We start from the raw sequence: 19689 nt of genomic DNA, 5'->3' as shown, positions 1-19689 counted from the left end.
AATTGCAATTGGCTTTCACGCGATGATATACCATCATATGAAAGTTCTTGCGGGATCTGAAAATGTGCTTGTGTCCCATCGCGATCCCATAGATACATTATTGCGGTTCGCCCTTGCACAGATGTTAAAGTTGGTTGCTGCTCGCTTTCTTGACGCGTTTTGAAACCAGACCATTATCAGCGGGCCTTATTTTAAGAAATTGTTCGGAAACTAGGGAGATATCTGCAGGCAGTCCAACTGTTGCTTCGCTTCTTAGCAGTCCGGGTGTCTTCCCAGTATTTTGATCTGGCAATCTTCTTCTGGATGCGTTCTGGATGCGATCTGGATGCGTTCGTGTTTCTTTTCTGTCAACCTTCATACTCCTCTTTCCTCCTTTCCAGAGTGCTGAGTAGGAGAACAAAAAATTGACACTCAGGACAACCTCTCTCGCTTACCTCTTATGGCTGTTCTCGCAAGTTTCACGAAGAAGGATGGGAAGAAAATAAGACGAAAACGTTGCGAAAATTTTGTCCGTCGCGGTGGGAAAACCAGAGAGGAAAAATTACTCGTTCCAGATCAGGTCCTAATATTCTGTCGCGGGTTCAATTATGAAATTGTTATCGCGAGCTCCAGTAAACATGAAATTGTGGGTAGTTTGCTTAGCTTTCATACAATAGAATGTTGGTTCTGCTCAGTAAAAATTTGGATACATCATATTTCTGTGAGCCAAAGATATGCCGTGCAATATAGAGCAGTGCTTTAGATGACTTTTGACGGAGTAGAATCCTGCAAGGCAAAGTGAAACCGATAGCCCGAGGCATAACTTTTTTTTTTCCAGTTTCAATCCACGAATCTGTTTTCGTAGCTGCACCTTTCACCTCCCACTGTAGTACAGAATGCCTTAGGTGCAGGAGACCAACCTTGTATTTTCTTTTGTCTGTTGAGCCAGACAACGAAGGAGAGTACACAAGCTTTGGCAAACACAAGTGATTGCATGAGTGTGGAGAGCATTAGCATGCACTTCTTCAGGTCAGTCTCGGTATGAGACCGAGGGTGGTGATTTTTATTCTGACAATGATGCAGGAATCGAAGTACAGCGTGCCTTACATATGTCCTGAGTCCAATGAAGGAAGAGACAGCACAGACCCAAGGCCGTACGTGCCGTCAAACATGAGGGTGTCTGCGGGTTCAACGCAGCACTTCTCTGTGCCTAAGCCTCCGTACGTGCATAGGTTGGCATTCGAACGGGTAGGTGCTCATGATGAGAGCCCTGTCAATTCTTTCTGCTTCTGTTGGCTTCACTAAGGCGCCATTGTAACCCCGGCTTGCCACAATATCCTGCTGGTAAAAAGAAAACATGTAGCGACTGCTTGCGAAAGCAGCATTTCTAGCATAGGTGCCAATATTTCGACGATAAATGATTACAATTAGTTTGTAAAATTTATATTCACCTCAAAATCAGATGTACTGGGCCAGCTCTGTACAGTGTTTGTATGCTGGAAGGTTTTCCGCGTTCAGGTCTATGAAAACGATCTGTGGAGCTGGCTTACCACCTTAGTACATAAATCTGCAATAGCTGTTGTATCTATATATCCCTGCATTCTTGTGCGGAACCGCCGTCAGGCAGCATATTCCTGCATCCTCATTGTACAGCCTGCTTCCACAGTCACGATCCTCTGGGCTCTCTCCATCGCAGTCTACTGCAAGCTGCGCATTCCTCCACTCTCGTCACAACCTCCCTGGAACTCTCTCTTCCATCACTGACTTCCCTCTGCCTCCTCTCGTCTTAAAGTGGAGATGGACTAGTTACTCAGTATTACCTAGAAAGAATTTTGGCGATCTTTAATGTACACTGACATGACATCGCACAGCTTGCGGGTCCCTTCTTTGGCATTTCAGCTCTATCAAAAATGCGGTCGCCGCACTCCTCCGCACACCATTCTCTCATCCTCCACTGCGACCTTCCTCCCTTCCCTCTAGGCCACGTCCGCATTTACCGCGCCATTTCCTTTCCTCAAAACAAGTAATAGAGAGACAGCTGGAGTACTACACTCCACCCGCCATGGAGACGCGCAGGAATGACGGGAATGTGAGGTTTTGTATTTGGCTTGGCTATTGTTGGGCATAAAATGTGGCTTCAGCCATAACTAGTACCGCAATCCTCAAAGAAACGCCATGATAGTTTCCTGGACAGCTTTGCCCCAGCTCCACTTGCCTTAATTTAATTGAACAAATGAAAAAATGCACCATTGAAATTATTTACCCTTTGCACAGAGGAGACCATAGCGGTGGAGGCAGAAACCACGTTTTCTGGCTCTGGCCAAACAAAATACAAAACCTCATCTTGACGTCTTTCTCTCAATGGATGGAGTGCTGTTTAAGAAACTCACATAGACGTGGGTGCCTGTTTCTCTACGTGATATTTAGAATTTCTTTAGGGCGGGATCTCGCTGTCTCCACTTTTCTACCTACCCGTTATAGCAAGTGGTGGCCATTTAATTCAGGAAAATTATATTATTTCACTAAATAATTCAGGGCCTTACGGCTGACGCAGTAGATTCCTTGAAAGAATGCAGCGTTTCATGGCTGAAACAAAGCTATCACCTGTAATCTATCGGTGCGTACCTTGTGTTCGATCTGTATGCAATTGCGCGCTTCCTCCATATTCCGGGTGCAGGTGTCGCCAGTAATTCTTTCTAAACTACAAAGCAGCTCCTGGTTTCTGTCAGCCTGTGTACATGTGTTGGTGTTCGTAGTCACTGTTGCGATTCCTTCTGAGAGTTCGTTATTCAAGCCTCAAAAACCAAATGCTGTAAGGGTGGGGGCTGGAGCATGAAGTTGGAGGCTGTAATGGCTTGCCAAGAGACGTTGCTTAATCACTCATCTTCCTAGTAAAACATACGCGCGCTGGTACGCTACTCACAGTCAAGGCAAAAGTGATGAAGTCCACCGGCCCAAGTCGACTCGACTGCTCGCTGGCGTCTGTTCGCTGGAGGTGATTGTACCGCCGCTGCCACTGTTGGACTGGCAGTGAAGTATAAGCTTGGGTGGTGCTGCCCTCAGAAAACGTCCCACTTGCCTATCGCAGCTGTAGTGCGATCCGCATAATAGAGAGGTTTAGCACCACAAAAGCAACGGTAACTGCTACCCTACGGCAGTTGTGGCTAGGCAAGCAAGCCTGGCAATGGTAGCAGCGGTGGCGCATTAACGTGTTTGCCTTGTGGCTCTTCTAAATCTCTCTATTATTTCTTACCTTCGTACGCTCTCCCACCAACTGCTATCCGTATCGCTTCTGTGCCCTTTCCTTCGGTCGCTCATTGGATATGGCGCTCTGAGCCAAAACACGCGGGTTCGATCCCGGCGGTGGCTGTCGAAGTTCATTCGAGGCCAGATTCTAGAGGCCGATGTACTGTGTGATGTCAGTGCACGTTAAAGGTCTCCAGGTGGTGTAAATTTCCGGAACGCCTCACTTTGGCGTCCCTGATAGCCTGAGTCGCTTTGGGACGTTTAATCCCCATAAACAAATCGATTCTGTGATGAACCGGTTTCATCAAATTTTCCTGGGTCCACACAAGGCTGGATGAGAAATGAATTTAAGATAGGTTTAATCAAATGAACTGGCTTGATGTTGCTTACGGGCTTGTTGCGTTCATCTTCACTGGGGCTGCATCGTCGTTCCTATCATTCTGTAGGGACATGATGCCAGGATGCCATTGTTGGTAGCCTATGAAAAAAGTCACTGACCAGGGTCTCGCCGCGGTGCATCTGCACAGTCGGTCACGCTTTCTCATGCTTGATTGCTTGATAGCTGCACCCTCCTGATTTTTCAGCATACGCGCACGTTATCGGACACAGCAGCCCAAAGAGCTGCACAAATTGTCCCTGTCTTTATTCCCCAGTGTAGAGTAGGCACTCATGCCGAGCTCTGCATGAGTTGCCACTCAATCAGAGCTGCTGTGTGGCCCATGAAGGTTCACTATGTAGAGGAGTGCTTTAGATGCCTAGCAGAGTATGGCAAGGCATGGTAACGTCGCCCATTAGCGGTTTTGCATTTCATATTCACGAAAACTTATAGCAGCAGCACAGGCTCTGGCCTGAAAGTAATGAGACAAGCTGCGGTGTGACGCGCGCATGCACTACATTGGGAAAGCGCTTTTGGGCTTCAAAATGCGACGAGCTTAGTTGGCTGCGAGTCGGCGAAACAAGTGGAAGGCTTCGAGCGTGTACTCATGTTTCATCGCTGTGTCAAGGAAATGATGGAGCGAACGTTGGAACAGCGCTACGCGGTGAAGCCTTGCAATGAACTGAGTAAGTCACCTACCCAGTCGATCGATGTGATGAAGACTGCACGTGGGAAGGATGCGATGTCCAGGTCGCGTCTTCTAATGGCACAAAGCATTTACAAACTGTCGTGAAGACGTTCACGACGAGCAACGGTCGGAACGCCCGTCGATGACGGTTACGGACGGTAATGTTGACAGTGTTGTTCTGAACGTCTTCACGGCTATTTGTATATGCTTTGTGCCATTGGTACCCTTGGGATCTGCACATTGTTCAGTACCACATGCTATCAAATGTCTCGATAGATGATTTAGTCAGTTTATTGCAAAGCTTCACTGCGTAGCGCTGTTCCAACATTCGCTCCATGGTTTCCTCGACGCAGCGACAAAACAGTGGTACACGCTCGAAGACGTCCACTCGCTTGACCTGCCCGAAGTCAACTAAAGTCTGAAGTCTGTGAAGCTGAAGGTTCTCCTTTTTTAACCCCCAAGGCGGTTTTTCGGTATAGCGCATGCAAGCGCCACGCCGCTATTTGTCTCGTTACTTTCAGGACAGACCCTGTATCTTTCGACTCCTTCTCTATAGAAAAACACCACACGCACAGTCTCATGCGATCATGTACTGGATTTTTTCTTCAGTGCCAGGCATCGCACGCGAGTGCAGGCATCGGTGGTTGGGATTCGATGCGTCGCGTGGAGAGGATTGCAAACAAAAGCTTCCGGCAGACTCAATTTGGGGGACCATTGTTAATGAGGCTTTTAACATACTGGATACGAATTAGCACAGATGTATACCGGCTTACGAGACACCTCCTGCGCTGGAGCAGCGTCATCAGTGGTTCCAGGCACGGTCATTACCCATACACAGGAGGAGTCCGGTAAACCGGCATACATCTACGTTTATAAGTTTCTAGCATGTTAAAACCCTCCAATGACTTTGGTACTGTCGTGGATGCAGGAGGCGCAACAGGATATCAGTGGGAGTGCCCAAACGCTGCCGAAGGTGAAGGGGCAAGCCCTAACCACTCATTGGAGCCCAACCTCTTGTTGGAGAGGCTGCGAGCTTGCCTAAGCAATTTTCCGCTCCTGAGCCGCTCTATGTGGAGAAGTGCGAATCGGGCAGCTAGGCACGCGTGCTGAGAGCGCAGAAACTTTCTGCCTTTTCGGTTGGCTCGCTTGATTTTGCTCCACAAAAAATCACTAGTTTTGGCAGTGAATGAATGGGTTGAGTTCGATTTTCGAAGCATGTGTGCTCAGTTTGCAGAAAGGACTGCAAAGTTCAGCTTCAGGCCGAGATCAGTGTGAAAAGATATGGTTTTAACTACTCGGTCCTGTCATCAATGCAGGAGGTTCATAAACACGATTTGCCCCGCCTGTGTGCGGGGGCTCCAAGTGATAAAGACATGAACCCCACCCTTAATCCGGTTCCGAAGCTCTCGTCACCTGCTGACCAGCCTCCAGCGCCCGAGACGCAGTATGCACAGAACTGGCACTTTGCAAAGGTAGGTGTGTAGTGAGAGTATATCTGTTGCTGCCACTTTGGCAATTTGGCGTGAGAGCGAAAGCCTGCCAGAATACTTGGCTCTTTGGGAAAAGACAGGTTATGGGAGCTTAAAAAAAAGATTTCTTGATGTCGTTGCCAGGCTACAGGCAGTGACTGACTGTGGTAAGAACAATTTGTGAAAAGTTTTTGCTATGGTGCTTGACTACTCTACAGAAAGACGTGAATTTGATCCCGTTCGCAGCAGGCACATTTCGATGGGGTGACTTGCTAGAGACCAATGTACTGTGTGATGTCAGTCCACGTAGCATGCAGGGTATCGTTGGTGTAGGTGGGGATATTTGCATTTTGGTTTAATGTGTAATTTTAGTTTATTCTCATAACCTATCTGTGCAGACTAAAATTGCACGTGGCTTTGACGCGGTGGTATTCCATCATCTGACTGACCTTGCAGGATCTGTAAGATGTGCTTGTGTCCCATACCGAGCCCATAGACACGTTATTGCGGTTTGCCCTTGTACAGGAAAAGGCGGTTGCTACTTGATTTCTTGGCGCGCTTTGTTGCCAGGCCATTATCAGCAGGGCTAATTTTGGAAAATTGTTCGGAGGCTTGGAAGATATCCACAGGCAGTTCAGCTGTTTCTTTGCTTCTTAAACAGCCCGGATGTCTTCTCACTATTGTGATCCGGCAGACTTGTGACGTGCTTGGATGTGTTCAGAATGGACTCTCTGGATTACCTGTTATGGTTACTCTCACGAGTTTGAGATGAAGGGCTAGGAATAAAATTAGACGAAAACGCGCGCAAATTTTGCACCATGGCAATGGCCGAACCAGAAGGGATAAATTACTTATTCCAGCTGTGGTCCTGATATGCTATCACGAGTTGATTTAGCAAAATAATATCGTGAGTTGTAGCAAACATGAAATTTTGGGCAGTGTGCTTAGCTTTTATAGAATGGAACGTTGATTCTGCTCAGTAGATATTTCGGATACATCATATTTCTGGGAGCCAAAGACCATCATCATCATCAGCCTCTCTATGCAGACTCAATGCCTCTCCCATGGCTCTCCAATTAACTCTGTCCTTCGCCATTTGCGGCCAACGTATCCCTGCAAACTTCTCAATCTCATCCACCCACCTAACTTTCTGCCGCTCCCTGCTACGCTTGCCTTCTCTTCGAATCCACTCCGTTACCCTCAAGGACCAGCGGTTATCTTGACTTCGCATAACATGCCCTGCCAATGTTGATTTTTTCCTCTTGATTTCGACTAGGATATCATTAACCTGCGTTTGTTCCCTCACCCACTCCGCCTGTTTTGGATGTTTTATCGTTACGCCTATAGTTGTTCTTTCTATATCTCGCTGCGTTGTCCTGAACTTAAGCTGAACCCTCTGTGTTAGCCTCCATGTTAGCCTCCATGTTTCTGCCCCAAAGGTGAGTACCAATAAGGTACAGGTGTTGTGCACTTTTCTCTTGAGGGATATTAGTAAACTGCCATTCATGATCTGAGAGAACCTGCCATAGGTGCTCCACCGCATTCTTATTCTTCTAGTTATTTCCCTCTCATGATCCGGATCAGCGGTCACTACCTTCCCTAAAGAGACATATTCTCTTACTACTTCCAACAGCTCGCTACCAATAACGAACTGCTGTTCTCTTGCTAGACTGTTGAACATTACTTCGGTTTTCTGCATGTTAATTTTTAGCCCCACCGTTCTGTTCTGCCTGTCTAATTCGTCGACAATGCTTTGCAGTGCATGTCCTGAGTGACTTAGCAAGGCAGTGTCATCAGCGAATCGGAGATTACCAAGCCAATGATATGCCGCATTATATAGAGCAGTGCATTAGATGACTTTTGACGGAGTGGAATCCTGAAAAACATACAAACACCGAGAGTCCTAGGCATAAATTCTTTCACATTTTCCATCCAAGAATCCGTTTCCGTAGCTGCACCTTTCATCTCCCGCTCTAGTACAGAATCTCGTTGGCACAGGAGACCGATCATGTATTTGCTTTTGTCTGTTGTGCCAGACATGACACGAGAGTGCACAAGCATTGGCGACCACATGTGATTGCGTAAGTGTGGAGAGCATTACCACGCATTTCTTCAGGTAAGGCTCGGTATGAGACCGAGAGTGGTGATTTTTATTCTGACACTGATACAGGAATCGAAGCAAAGCGTGCCTGATGCATGCCCCGAGTCTGATGAAAGAAGAGACAGCACCGTCCCAAGGCCGTACGTGTTGTCGGACGTGAGAGAGTCTGCGGGATCGACGCAGCACTTCTCTATGCCTACGCCACAATACGTGCATAAGTTGACATCCGAACGGGTAGGTGTTCATTATGAGAGCGTTGTCATTTCTTTCTGCTTCGGTCGGCTTCACTGAGGCACCGCTCTAACCGTAGCTTGCCAGAATAACCTGCTGGTAAAAAGAAAACACGCGTAGGGATGGCTTCTGAAAGGACCACTTTCAGCATAGCTGTCAAGATTTTGCCAATAAATGATTGTAATTGTTTGCGATATGTGTATTCACCTAAGAATCAGATGCATGGGGCCAGCTTTGTGAAGTGTTTGTATGCTGGAAAGTTTTCCGCGTTAAGGTCTATGAAAAAATTCGCTGTGGCTTAGCTTGGTTAAGCCCGGTAATTGCGAAAGCAATATCCGTACCTACGCCATGGTTCAGCTGGTAGTGTAGCTGGTGGTGGTGCTTGTGGTTAGACTTGTGGCGATGCATCTGTTATACAATCCAATCCAATCCAATCTAATGTAATCTGATCTATTCTAATCCAATCCAATCCAGTACAATCCAGTCCAGTCAGGCCGCCGTTCATGTGCACCGCCGTCGCTCACGGACGGCGCGAGATCGCGAAGCAATGTTAAGCCGCTGGTGGTTGGCACAGCTACTGCTTTCTAGCGACGTGAGTCGAGCCTTATCTCTTCAGCGTAACGCCACAATCGCGCTCGTAGCGGAGAGCGCAGGAGTTAGGCGCCGGTGGTGGCACCGCCGCGGCTTGCGACGGCGCGAGTCGGTCGCCCTTCTCTTCGGCGTGATGTCACACATGACGTCACACAGAGGGCAACTAAAGGCCAATGGTGGCACCGCCGCACCACGGCAAAGGCTGAAAGTGCTAGTAAAGCTTTCGCTTTAAAAGATCTGTAGAGCGTTTTACCAGCTTAGTACATAAATCTGCAAAAGCTGTTGTAGCGATATAGCCCAGCATACTGCCGTGGGACCACCTTCAGGAAGCGCATTCCTCCATCCTCATTGTAACATCCTGCTTCCACAGTAGCCATTCTCTGGGTTCTCCCCATCGCAGGCAACTGCCGATTGCACATTTCTTCACTCTCGTCATAACCTCCAATGCAACTAGGCCACCCGTTGCCTGCCATCCTTTCTCTCTTCCATCCCCGACTTCCCTTTGCCTCCTGTTGCCTGAAAGCGGAGAGGCACTAGCTGCTCTGTATTACATACAAAGAAAGCTGACGATCTCTAACGTTCACTGACATCTACAGCACACAGGTGCCCTTTGCGTTTCAGTTCCATCGCAGCCTATTCCCACACCATTCTCTCTTCTTTCACTCCGACCTTCATCCCTTCCTTCACGGTGTGGTTCAGAGTTACCGCGCCATTTCCTTTCTTCAAAATCACTAGTACAGAGACAGCTGCTGGCACTGCACTTTACCCACCAGGGAGACGTGGAGGAATGCTGAGAAGGTGAGATTTTGTACTCGGCTTGGCTATTGTTTTGAGTAAAATGTGGCTGCAGCCGTACCGATTACCACAAGCCTGAAAGAAGTGACATGATAGTTTCCATAACAGCCTAGTACCAAACTTTCATTTGCTTTAAATTTATTGAAGGAATGAAAAACGCACCATTGAAGTTATCTACCCTCTGCACAAAGGAGAACATATATCGGCGCAGATACTGCTTTCGAGGCAGAAACGACGCTTTCTGACACTGGCCAAGCGAACTACAAAACCTCATCTGCCTGTCATTCTCGCAATCGATGAAGTGCTCTTTAAGAAACGCGCATAGACGCGGATGTCAGCTTTTCCTCTAGGTAATATTGAGGAACTATATGGAGCAGGATCTCCCTCTCTCTACTTTCCACCTACTCATCACGGCAGGTGGCGACCATTTAATTGATGTAAATTAAATTAATTCAATAATTAATTGAAGGTCTTACGGCTGACGTAGTAGATTCCATGGTAGAATGCAGGTTTATATGAGTGAAACAAAGCGACAACCCGTAATCTACCGCTTTTTACCATGTGCTAGAACTTCATGCAATTACACTCGTGCTCCATATTCCAGGTGCAGGCATATGCAATGATTCTTTCTAAACTAGGTGGGCTACAAAACTTCTCCTGTTTTCGGTCAGCCTGTGCACTTCAACAGTTGTTCGTGGTGTCTGTTGCAATTCGTCCTGAGAGTCCGTCATGGCATGCTACAATCGGCCCATGAGCGCTTTTGCATTTTAGATTCACGTAAACTTTTTTTCGCACCAGTATCTTTGGCCTGCTTCTGTACAGCACAACACCACACGCACAGTCCAATGCAATCATATACTGGATTTTTTCTGCAGTGCCAGGCATCGCAAGCGAGTGCAGGCATCAGTGGTTGGCATTCGATGCGTCGCGTGGAGAGGATTGCAAACAAAAGCTTCCGGCAGACTCAACTTGGGGGACCATTGTTAATGAGGCTTTTAACATACTGGATACGAATTAGCACAGATGTATACCGGCTTACGGGACACTTCTTGCGCTGGAGCATGGTCATTACCCATGCACAGGAGGCGTCCAGTAAACCGTCATACATTTACGCTTATACGTCTCTGATATGCTAAAAGCCTCCAATGACTTTTGTCCTGTCGTGGGTGCAGGAGGTGCGACAGCATGTGAGTGGCGCGTGTCCGAACGCTCCTGATAGTGAGGGGGCAAGCCCTAGCCAGACATTGGAGCCCGACCTTTTCTTTGGAGAGGCTGCGGGCTCGTCGCGGCAGTTTTCTGCGCCAGCGCCACTTTACGTAAAGAAGTGGGAGTTGGTCAGCTGGGCGCTCGTGCTAAGAGCGCAGAAACTATCGGCCTCTTCGTGTGCTTGCTTGATTTTTCTACTCGAAAAATGAGTAGTTTTTGCAGTGAATGATTACGATAAGTTCGATTTTCGAAGCATGTGTGCTCAGTTCGCAAAATGTGCCCTAATGGATAAAAGTGTATGCGATGCGGATTCGGGTGAAAAAATTATTTCTGCGTTGCTTCCTGAGGAAATCAGGTAGGGCTATGATTTCAGTGGATGGTGCATGCACGTTTTCTCATGTTTCTGGCCTTTTGATTGACCTATTCTGCCTGGCAATGCAGAAACCAATCTCTCTTCACGCTGCATCTGTTTTGTCTGACCGCAGAGTAGAAACCCTTGGCTGCTAGTGAGTATCCATGATCTAACCTGCTGTGGCGGACGCAACAGAAGAGTCCGCAAACATTTCAGGAGCTTCAGGCCAAGAGCTCTGTGAAAGGGCATGCTTCTAACTACTCGGTCCTGTCATTGATGCAGGAGGTTCATGAACACGATGTGCCCCGCCTGTGGGTGAGGGCTCCCGGGGTTGAAGACAGGAAACCTACCCTTCGTCCGGTTCTGAACGTCTCGTCACCTGCCGAGCAGCCAGCGGCGCCCCAGACGCAGTATACGCGAAACTGGCGCTTTGCGGAGGTAGGTATCTGAATTGAAAGTAGAGCAGCTTGCTGCCGCTTTGGCCATATGGTGTGATAGCGAAAGCCTGTCAGCAGAATAGTATGCTCTTTGGGGAAAGACTTTTTACGGTGTTTCAGAAAAGCGTTTTTTTGACATCGTTGTCAGGCTAAAGGGAGTGGCTGACTGTGGTATGAGCAGTTTGCAAAAAGTGGCTACGTTGCTCGACTACTCAACTGAAAGATGCGAGTTCGGTCCTGGTCGCAGCAGGCGCATATCGATGGGGTGACCTGCTATAGACCAATGTTCTTTGCAATGTCAGTGCATGTAGCATGCAGAGTATCGTTGGTGTCGGTTAGGAATTTTGACTTTTTTTTTTTAATATAACCCTTTTTTTGTAACCTGTCGGTATTGACTAAAATTGCACGTGGCTTTCACGCTGTGGTATACCATCATATGAAAGTTCTTGCAGGATCTGGAAGATGTACTTGTGTCCCACCCCTATGCCATAGATACGTTATTGCGGTTTGCCCTTGCACACATGGTAAAGGTGGTTTCTGCTCACTTTCTTGACGCGTTTTCAGACTAGGCCATTATCAGCTGGCGGTCTAATTTTGGGAAATTGTTCGGAAACTAGGGAGATAACTGCAGGCAGTCCAACTGTTGCCTCGCTTTTTAGCAGCCCGGGTGTCTTCTCAGCATTTTGATCTGGTAGTCTTGTGACGTGCTTGGATACGTTCGTGTTTCTTTTCTGTCAACCTTCATACTCCTCTTTCTTCCTTTGCAGAGTGCTGAGTAGCAGGACAAAAAATTGTCACTCAGGACGACCTCTCTCGCTTACCTCTTATGGCTATTCTCGCAGGTTTGACGAAGAAGGATGGGAAGAAATTCACACTAAAACGTAGCGAAAGTTTTGACTGTCACAATGGGCAAACCAGAGAGGAAAAATTACTCGTTCCAGCTCAGGTCCTAATATACTGTCGCGGGTTCAATTGTGAAATTGTTATCGCGAGCTCCAGTAAACATGGAATTGTGGGTAGTGTGCTTAGCTCTTATACAATGGAATGTTGGTTCTGCTCAGTACATATTTTGGATACATCATATTTCTGTGAGCCAAAGATATGCCATGCAATATAAAGGAGTGCTTTAGATGACTTTTGACGCAGTAGAATCCTGCAAGGCAAAGTAAAACCGAGAGCCTGAGGCATAAATTTCTTTTTCCATTTTCGATCTACGAATCTGTTTTCGTAGCTGCACCTATCACCTCCTACTGTAGTACAGAATGCCTTAGGTGCAGGAGACCGACTTTGTATTTTTTTTTTGTCTTTTGCGCCAGACAACTAAGGAAGTGCACAAGCATTGGCGAACACAAGTGATTGCATGAGTGCGGAGAGCATTAACATGCATTTTTTCAGGTCAGGCTTGGTATGAAACCGAGGGTGGCGATTTTTATACTGACAATGATGCAGGAATCGAAGTACAGTGTGCCTTACATATGTCCTGAGTCCAATGAAGGAAGAGACAGCATAGACCCAAGGCCGTACGTGCCGTCAGACATGAGGTTGTCTGCAGGATCGACGCAGCATTTCTCTATGCCTACACCGATGTACGCGCATAAATTGACATCTGAACGGGTAAGTGCTCATGATGAGAGCCCTGTCAGTTCTTTCTGCTTCTGTTGGCTTTATAAGATGCCGCCGTAACCACGGCTTGCCAGAATATCCTGCTGGTAAAAAGAAAACTAATGTAGCGACTGCTTCCGAAAGCAGCATTTTTAGCATAGGTGTGTATATTTCGACGACAAATGATTACAATGAGTTTGTGAAATCTATAGGCACCTCAGAATCAGATCTATTGAGCCAGCTCTGTACAGCGTTTGTATGCTGGAAGGTTTTCCGCGTTCAAGTCTATGAAATGTTGTATCTATATATATCTGCATTCTGGTGTGGAACCGCCGTCAGGCAGCATATTCCTGCATCCTCATTGTACAGGCGCGGCCATAAGTAAACGGAGCACGCTATTGCGTTCGAAGTGCAATCACGCTTTCTCCATTGGTAATGAAGAAGCGTTGTTTGTCTACAAGAAAGCCCACCAACCTCCTCTACCAGCGTGCGCGCACCCCTGCTGGAAATTTGAATTAGGTGACGCGGGAAAAATATTCGAAGACAGTTGCGTGCTCCGTTTACTTTTGTCCGCGCCTGTACATCCTGCTGCCACAGTCCCGATCCTCTGGCCGCTCCCCATCGTAGTCTACTGCCAGCTGCGCATTCCTCCACTCTCGTCATATTCTCCCTGGAACTCTCTCTCTTCCATCACCGAGTTCCCTCTGCCTCCTCTCGTCTGAAAGTGGAGGTGGACTATAGCTACTCAGTATAACGTAGAAAGAATTTTGGCGATCTTTAATGCACTCTGACATGACATCGCACAGGCAGGCACTCTACTCGGTCCCACAATCATAAAACATTACGATCCTAACACGGATGGGCGATGCCCGCACTGTGGGGAGACCTGTGATATCTTCCGCATAGTGTGGGCTTGTACTCAAAATCCCCACCTCCCCCCTTCCCGTACCACTTCCAGAGAGGCATGGGAGACTGCCCTCCTCAACTGCTCCTCGCTTGAGTCAAAAAGGGCTCTGGTGAAACGGGCGAGAGACGGGGCATTGTCATGCGGTGTTCCGGACTAGGGACGCCGACCATGTAGCGGGGCCACTTTGTGGCTCCCAAACTCTATTTCATCAATTAAAAGTTTTCACCACCACCCCAGCTTGCGGGTCCCTTTGGCATTTCAGCTCTACCGAAATGCGGTCGCCGCACTCCTCCGCACACCATTCTCTCGTCTTCAACTCCGACCTTCCTCCCTTCCCTCTTGGCCACGTCCGCATTTACCGCGCCATTTCCTTTCCTCAAAACCACTAATAGAGAGCGCTTCAAACCCGCCATGGAGACGCGCAGAAATGCCAGGAATGTGAGGATTTGTATTTGGCTTGGACATTATTGGGCGTAAAATGTGGCTTCAGCCATAACGAGTACAGCAATCCTAAAAGAAACGCCATGATAGTTTCCACGACAGCCTTGCACCCAACCTCCACTTGCCTTACATTAATTGAACAAATTAAAAATGAACCATTGAATGTATTTACCCTGTGTACAGAAGAGAGTATAGCGGTGGAGGCAGAAACCACGTTTTCTGGCAATGAAGTCCGGTTTAAGAAACTCACATAGACGTTGGTGCCTGCTTTTCTCTACGTGATATTCAGAATTTCTAAAGGGCGGCATTTCCCTGTCTCCACTTTTCTACCTATCCGTCATGGCAAGTGGTGTCCATATAATTTAGTTAAATTAAATTATTTCACTAAAAAATTCAAGGCCTTTCGGCTGACGCAGTAGATTCCTTTAAAGAGTGCTGCGTTTTATAACTGAAACAAAGCTATGACCAGTAATCTACCGCCGCATACCTTGTGTTCGATCTGCATGCAATTGCGCGCTTCCTCCATATTCCAGGTGCACGTGTGGCGAGTAATTCTTTCTAAACTGGGCCGGCGACGAAGCAGCTCCTGGTTTCTGTCAGCCTGTGTACATTGCTTGGTGTTCGTAGTGTCTGTTGCGACTCCTTCTGAGAGTCCGTCATTCAAGCCTCAAAAACCCACTGCCGAAAAGGTGGGGGCTGGAGCATGAAGTTGGAGACTGTGACGGCTTGCCAAGAGGCGTTGCTTAATCACTCATCTGCCTAGTGAAACATATGCGCTGGTACGCGTCACACAGTAAACCCGAAAGCGATGAAGTCCCTCGGCCCGAGTCGATTCGACTGCTCGCTGGCGTCTGTTCGCTGGAGATGATTGTACCGCCGCTGCCACTGTTGGACTGCCAGTGAAGTATAAGCTTGGGTGGTGCTGCCCTCAGAAAACGTCCCACTTGCCTATCGCAGCTGTCGTGCGAACCCCATAATAGAGAGGTTTAGCACCACAAAAGCAACGGTAACTGCTACCCTACGGCAGTTGTGGCTAGGCAAGCAAGCCTGGCAATGGTAGCAGCGTCGACGCGTTAACTTGTTTGCCTTCTGGCTGTTCTAAATGTTCCTAATATTAAGGCAGAAGCCTTAATGTCTCATCGTTGTAAGCAGCAGTTGTCGACAGAAATGTCACGCTTTTCAATTGGTCGAAAAGGTCGTGACGTCAGAGTGCGCAAACTTCAAACGGGGCCAATTGTACTTTGGCTAGTAACCATGCAACCAATTGAAGGGATCGTATAGTGATGCTCCAAGTAAGTGGGACTGAGCTTAGCTAATTGCTTAATTACCCAATTAGCCTAATTAACTTTTCTAGTCAGGCCCTATAAATAAATAAAACCGAGTAGGAAATCAGTCGAGCTCGGGAATCGAACCCCGGTCTTCGGCGTGCGAGACGAGCATGCTATCCACTCCGCCATGCCAGCTCGATGGTTTAGAATGAACAAAGCCGCGTCTAGTGAATACGGTGTCTTCGATCACTCCCATCCTCCTCCCTTCCTTTCAGGTGAGGTTTAGGTGTTCACCGAGATATGAGGGACAGATACATTTCCTTTCCTCAAAAACCAATTTACCGACGAGCGAGGCGTAGAACCGAATGGGCGATGGCGTTCTATGGACTCCCTGCCAGCGTTGCAAGATGCTGTCGCGTTCCACTCTTAGAGGCGAAGCTTAACATCTTAACCACACATCAGTGACCACACTTTAGGTCAAAAAAGTGCCCCCCCCCCCTGAATTTTGACGGGTGTCCACCGAGATATGTGAGACAGTTACTGCGTAATTTCCTTTCCTCGTATACAATTTTCATTTTCTTCATTACGGGCCCTCTTTGTCTTCTTTCTCTCCCACTTCCTCCCTTCCTCTACGGTGGGGTTCAGGTGTCCACCGAGATGACAGAAAATTACTGCGCCATATCCTTTCCTCAAAAAGCGTTGCGTTCAAAGTGCAAGGCATCGCACCGAACGGGTGGTGGCGTTCCGTGGACTCCCTGGCAGCGCTACAACACGCTGTCGCGTTCCACTCCTAAAGGCGAAGCTTAAGCGTCATTAGTTAGCAGTTAAATAGTATTCAGGCATTAATCAGTAATGAACCATTAATTAGTGATTTGTCATTACTCAGTAATTAGTACTCAATTATATGTACGCCACCAGTGCCACAGAAGCAGCGAAAGTGGTGCGGAAACCGCTTCCGCCTCTACGAGTTTAGACAGTCAAAGTGCCCCCTGAATTTTTTCTTACCTTAGTACGCTCTTCCACCAACTGCTATCCCTATCGCCTCTGTGCCCCTTCCTCCGGTAGCTCAGTGGATATGGCGCTCTGAGCCAAAACACGTGGGTTCGATCCCGGCTGTGGCTGTCGAAGTACAGTCGAGGGCAGATTCTACAGGCCCATGTACTGTTTGATGTCAGTGCACGTTAAATGTCTCCAGGCGGTCTAAATTTCCGGAACGCCTCACTTCAGAGTCCCTGATAGCGTGAGTCGCTTTGGGACGTTTAATCCCCAGAAAGAAATCGCTTCTGTGATGAACCGGTTTCATCAAATGGTCCTGGGTCCACACAGGTCTGGATGAGAAATGAATTTAAGATAGGTTTAATAAAATGAACCGGCTTGACGTTGCTTACGGGCCTTGTTGCGTTCATCTTCACTGGGGCTGCATCGTCGTTCCTATCGTTCTGTAGGGACATGATGCCAGGATGGCATGGTTGGTAGCCTATGAGAAAAGTCACTGACCAGGGTCTCGCCGCGGTGGATCTGCACAGTCGGTCACGCTTCCTCATGCTTGATTGCTTGATAGCTGCACCCTCCTGATTTTTCAGCATACGCGCTCGTTATCGGACACAAAAGCCCAAAGAGCTGCACAAATTGCCCCTCTCTTTATTCCCCAGTGTAGAGTAGCCACTCATGCCGATCTCTGCATGAGTTGTCACTCAGTCAGAGCTGCTGTGTGGCTCATGAAGGTTCACTATGTAAAGGAGTGCTTTAGATAACTTCTGACCGAGCAGAGTCTGGCAAGGCATCCTAACGTCGATCCATTAGCGCTTTTGCATTTCACATTCACCAAAACTTCCAGCAGCAGTACAGGGTCTGGCGTGAAAGTAATGAGACAAGCCGCGGTGTGACGCGCGCATGCACTACATTGGGAAAGCGCTTTTGGGGAAAGGAGGGGTAGTGTTCAGCTTCAAAATGCGACGAGCTTAGTTGGCTGCGAGTAGGCGAAGCAAGTGGAAGTCTTCGAGCGTTTACCCATATTTCATCGCTGCGTCGAGGATACGATGGAGCGAACGTTGGAACAGCGCTACGCGGTGAAGCTTTGCAATAAACTAAGTCACCTACCGAGTTGATCGACGTGATCAAGACAGCACGTGGGAACGATTCGATGTCCAGGTCGCGTCTCCTAATTGCGCAAAGCATTTACAAACGGTCCTGAAGACGTTCACGACGAGCAACGGTCCGGACGCCCGTCGTTGACGGTTACGGACGGTAATGTTGACAGCGTTGGTGTGAACGTCTTCACGGCCATTTGTATATGCTTTGTGCCATTGGTACCCCTTGGGGTCAATACCACATGCTATCAAATGTCTCGATAGGTGATTTAGTCAGTTTATTGCAAAGCTTCACTGCGTAGGGCTGTTCCAACATTCGCTCCCTGGTTTCCTCAACGCAGCGACGAAAGAGTGGTACACGCTCGAAGACGTCCAATCGCTTGACCTGCCCGAAGTCAACTAAAGCCTTTGCATTGTAAGCTGAAGGTTCCCCCTCCTTACCCCCCAAAGCGGTTTTTCGATCTAGCGCGTGCAAGTGCCACGCCGCAACTTGTCTCATTACTTTCAGGACAGACCCTGTATCCTTTGCCTCCTTCTCTATAGGGAGACAGCACAGGCACAGTCTTATGCGATCATGTACTGGATTTTTTCTAATGATTTGCAGTGAATGCTCAGTTCGCAAAATGTACCGTATTGGATAAAAGTGTATGCGACGCGGATTCGGGTGAAAAAATTATTTCTGCATTGCTTGCTGAGGAAATCAGGTAGGGCTATGATTTGAGCGGATGGTGCATGCACGTTTCCTCATACTTCTGGCCTTTTGGTTGACCTATTCTGCCTGGCCATGCAGAAACCAATCTCTTTTCACGCCGCATATGTGTTATCTGACCACAGAGTAGAAACCCTTGGCTACTAGTGAGTATCCATGATCTAACCTGCTGTGGCGGACGCAACAGAAGAGTCCGCAAACATTGCAGGATGCGATTCAATGCGTCTCATTGACGAGCACTCCAGAATTCAGCTTCAGGCCAAGAGCAGTGTGAAAGTGCATGCTTCTAACTACTCGATCCTGTCATCAATGCAGGAAGTTCATCAACACGATGTGCCCCGCCTGTGGGCGGGTGCTCCCAGTGATAAAGACAGGAAACCCACCCTTCGTCCGGTTCCGAACGTCTCGTCACCTGTCGAGCTGCCAGCGGCGCCCCAGACGCAGTATACGCAGGACTGGCGCTTTGCGCAGGTAGGTGTCTGAATTGAAAGTAGAGCAGCTTGCGGCCGCTTTGGCCATATGGTGTGAGAGCGAAAGCCTGCCAGAAGAATAGTATGCTCTTTGGGGAAACACTCTTTACAATGTTTTAGAAAAGCGCTTTTTTGACATCGTTGTCAGGCTAAAGGGAGTGGCTGACTGTGGTAAGGGCAGTTTGCAAAAAGTGGCTACGGTGCTCGACTACTCAACTGAAAGATGCGACTTCGATGCTGGTCGCAGCAGGCGCATTTCGATGGGGTTACCTGCTATAGACCGATGTTCTTTGCAATGTCAGTGCATGTAGCATGCAGAGTATCGTTGGCGTCGGTTAGGATTTTTGCATTTTATTTAATATAAGCCTATTTTTGTAACCTGTCGGTACTGACTAAAATTGGACGTGGCTTTCACGCGGTGGTATACCATGATATGAAAGTTCTTGCAGTATCTGGAAGATGCGCTTCTGTCCCATCCCGATGCCATAGATACGTTATTGCGGTTTGCCCTCGCACAGATGTTAAAGTTGGTTGCTGCTTGCTTTCTTGACGCGTTTTGAGACTAGGCCATTATCAGCTAGCGGCCTAAATTTGTGAAATTGTTCGGAGACTGGGGAGATATCTGGAGGGAGTCCAACTGTTGCTTCGCTTCTTAGCAGCCCGGGTGTCTTTCCAGTATTTTGATCTGGTTGTCTTGTGACGTGCTTGGAGGCGTTCGTGCTTCTTTTCTG

The 19689-nt window shown here is 48.0% G+C and overlaps 1 protein-coding gene across 13 annotated transcripts in view; it reads left to right on the top strand.

Moving 5' to 3' along the window:
* LOC149341876 (uncharacterized) overlaps window positions 1-19689 on the top strand; it is a 75836-nt gene that overhangs the window by 9745 nt on the left and 46402 nt on the right. For 9 of the 13 annotated variants that reach the window (XR_016282981.1, XM_089544139.1, XM_089544144.1 and 6 more), the window contains exons 4-8: window positions 1063-1227; window positions 7929-8093; window positions 11317-11472; window positions 12921-13085; window positions 18804-18959. Coding sequence is in view for 12 of the 13 variants with exons in the window: in XM_089544139.1 (XP_089400265.1) it covers window positions 1063-1227; window positions 7929-8093; window positions 11317-11472; window positions 12921-13085; window positions 18804-18959 (807 nt within the window). In the remaining variant the exon portion in view is untranslated. Of the gene's footprint in view, window positions 1-1062; window positions 1228-5457; window positions 5762-7928; window positions 8094-11316; window positions 11473-12920; window positions 13086-18803; window positions 18960-19689 lie in introns of those variants that run through there. The other 4 variants (XM_089544141.1, XM_089544134.1, XM_089544142.1 and 1 more) reach the window with 4 other exon arrangements.

Source organism: Amblyomma mixtum, chromosome 5 (assembly GCF_055824585.1).
Source record: "Amblyomma mixtum isolate Tamu chromosome 5, ASM5582458v1, whole genome shotgun sequence".
NCBI classification, from domain to species: Eukaryota; Metazoa; Arthropoda; class Arachnida; order Ixodida; family Ixodidae; genus Amblyomma; species Amblyomma mixtum.
This window is presented reverse-complemented; position numbering and strand designations above follow the sequence as displayed.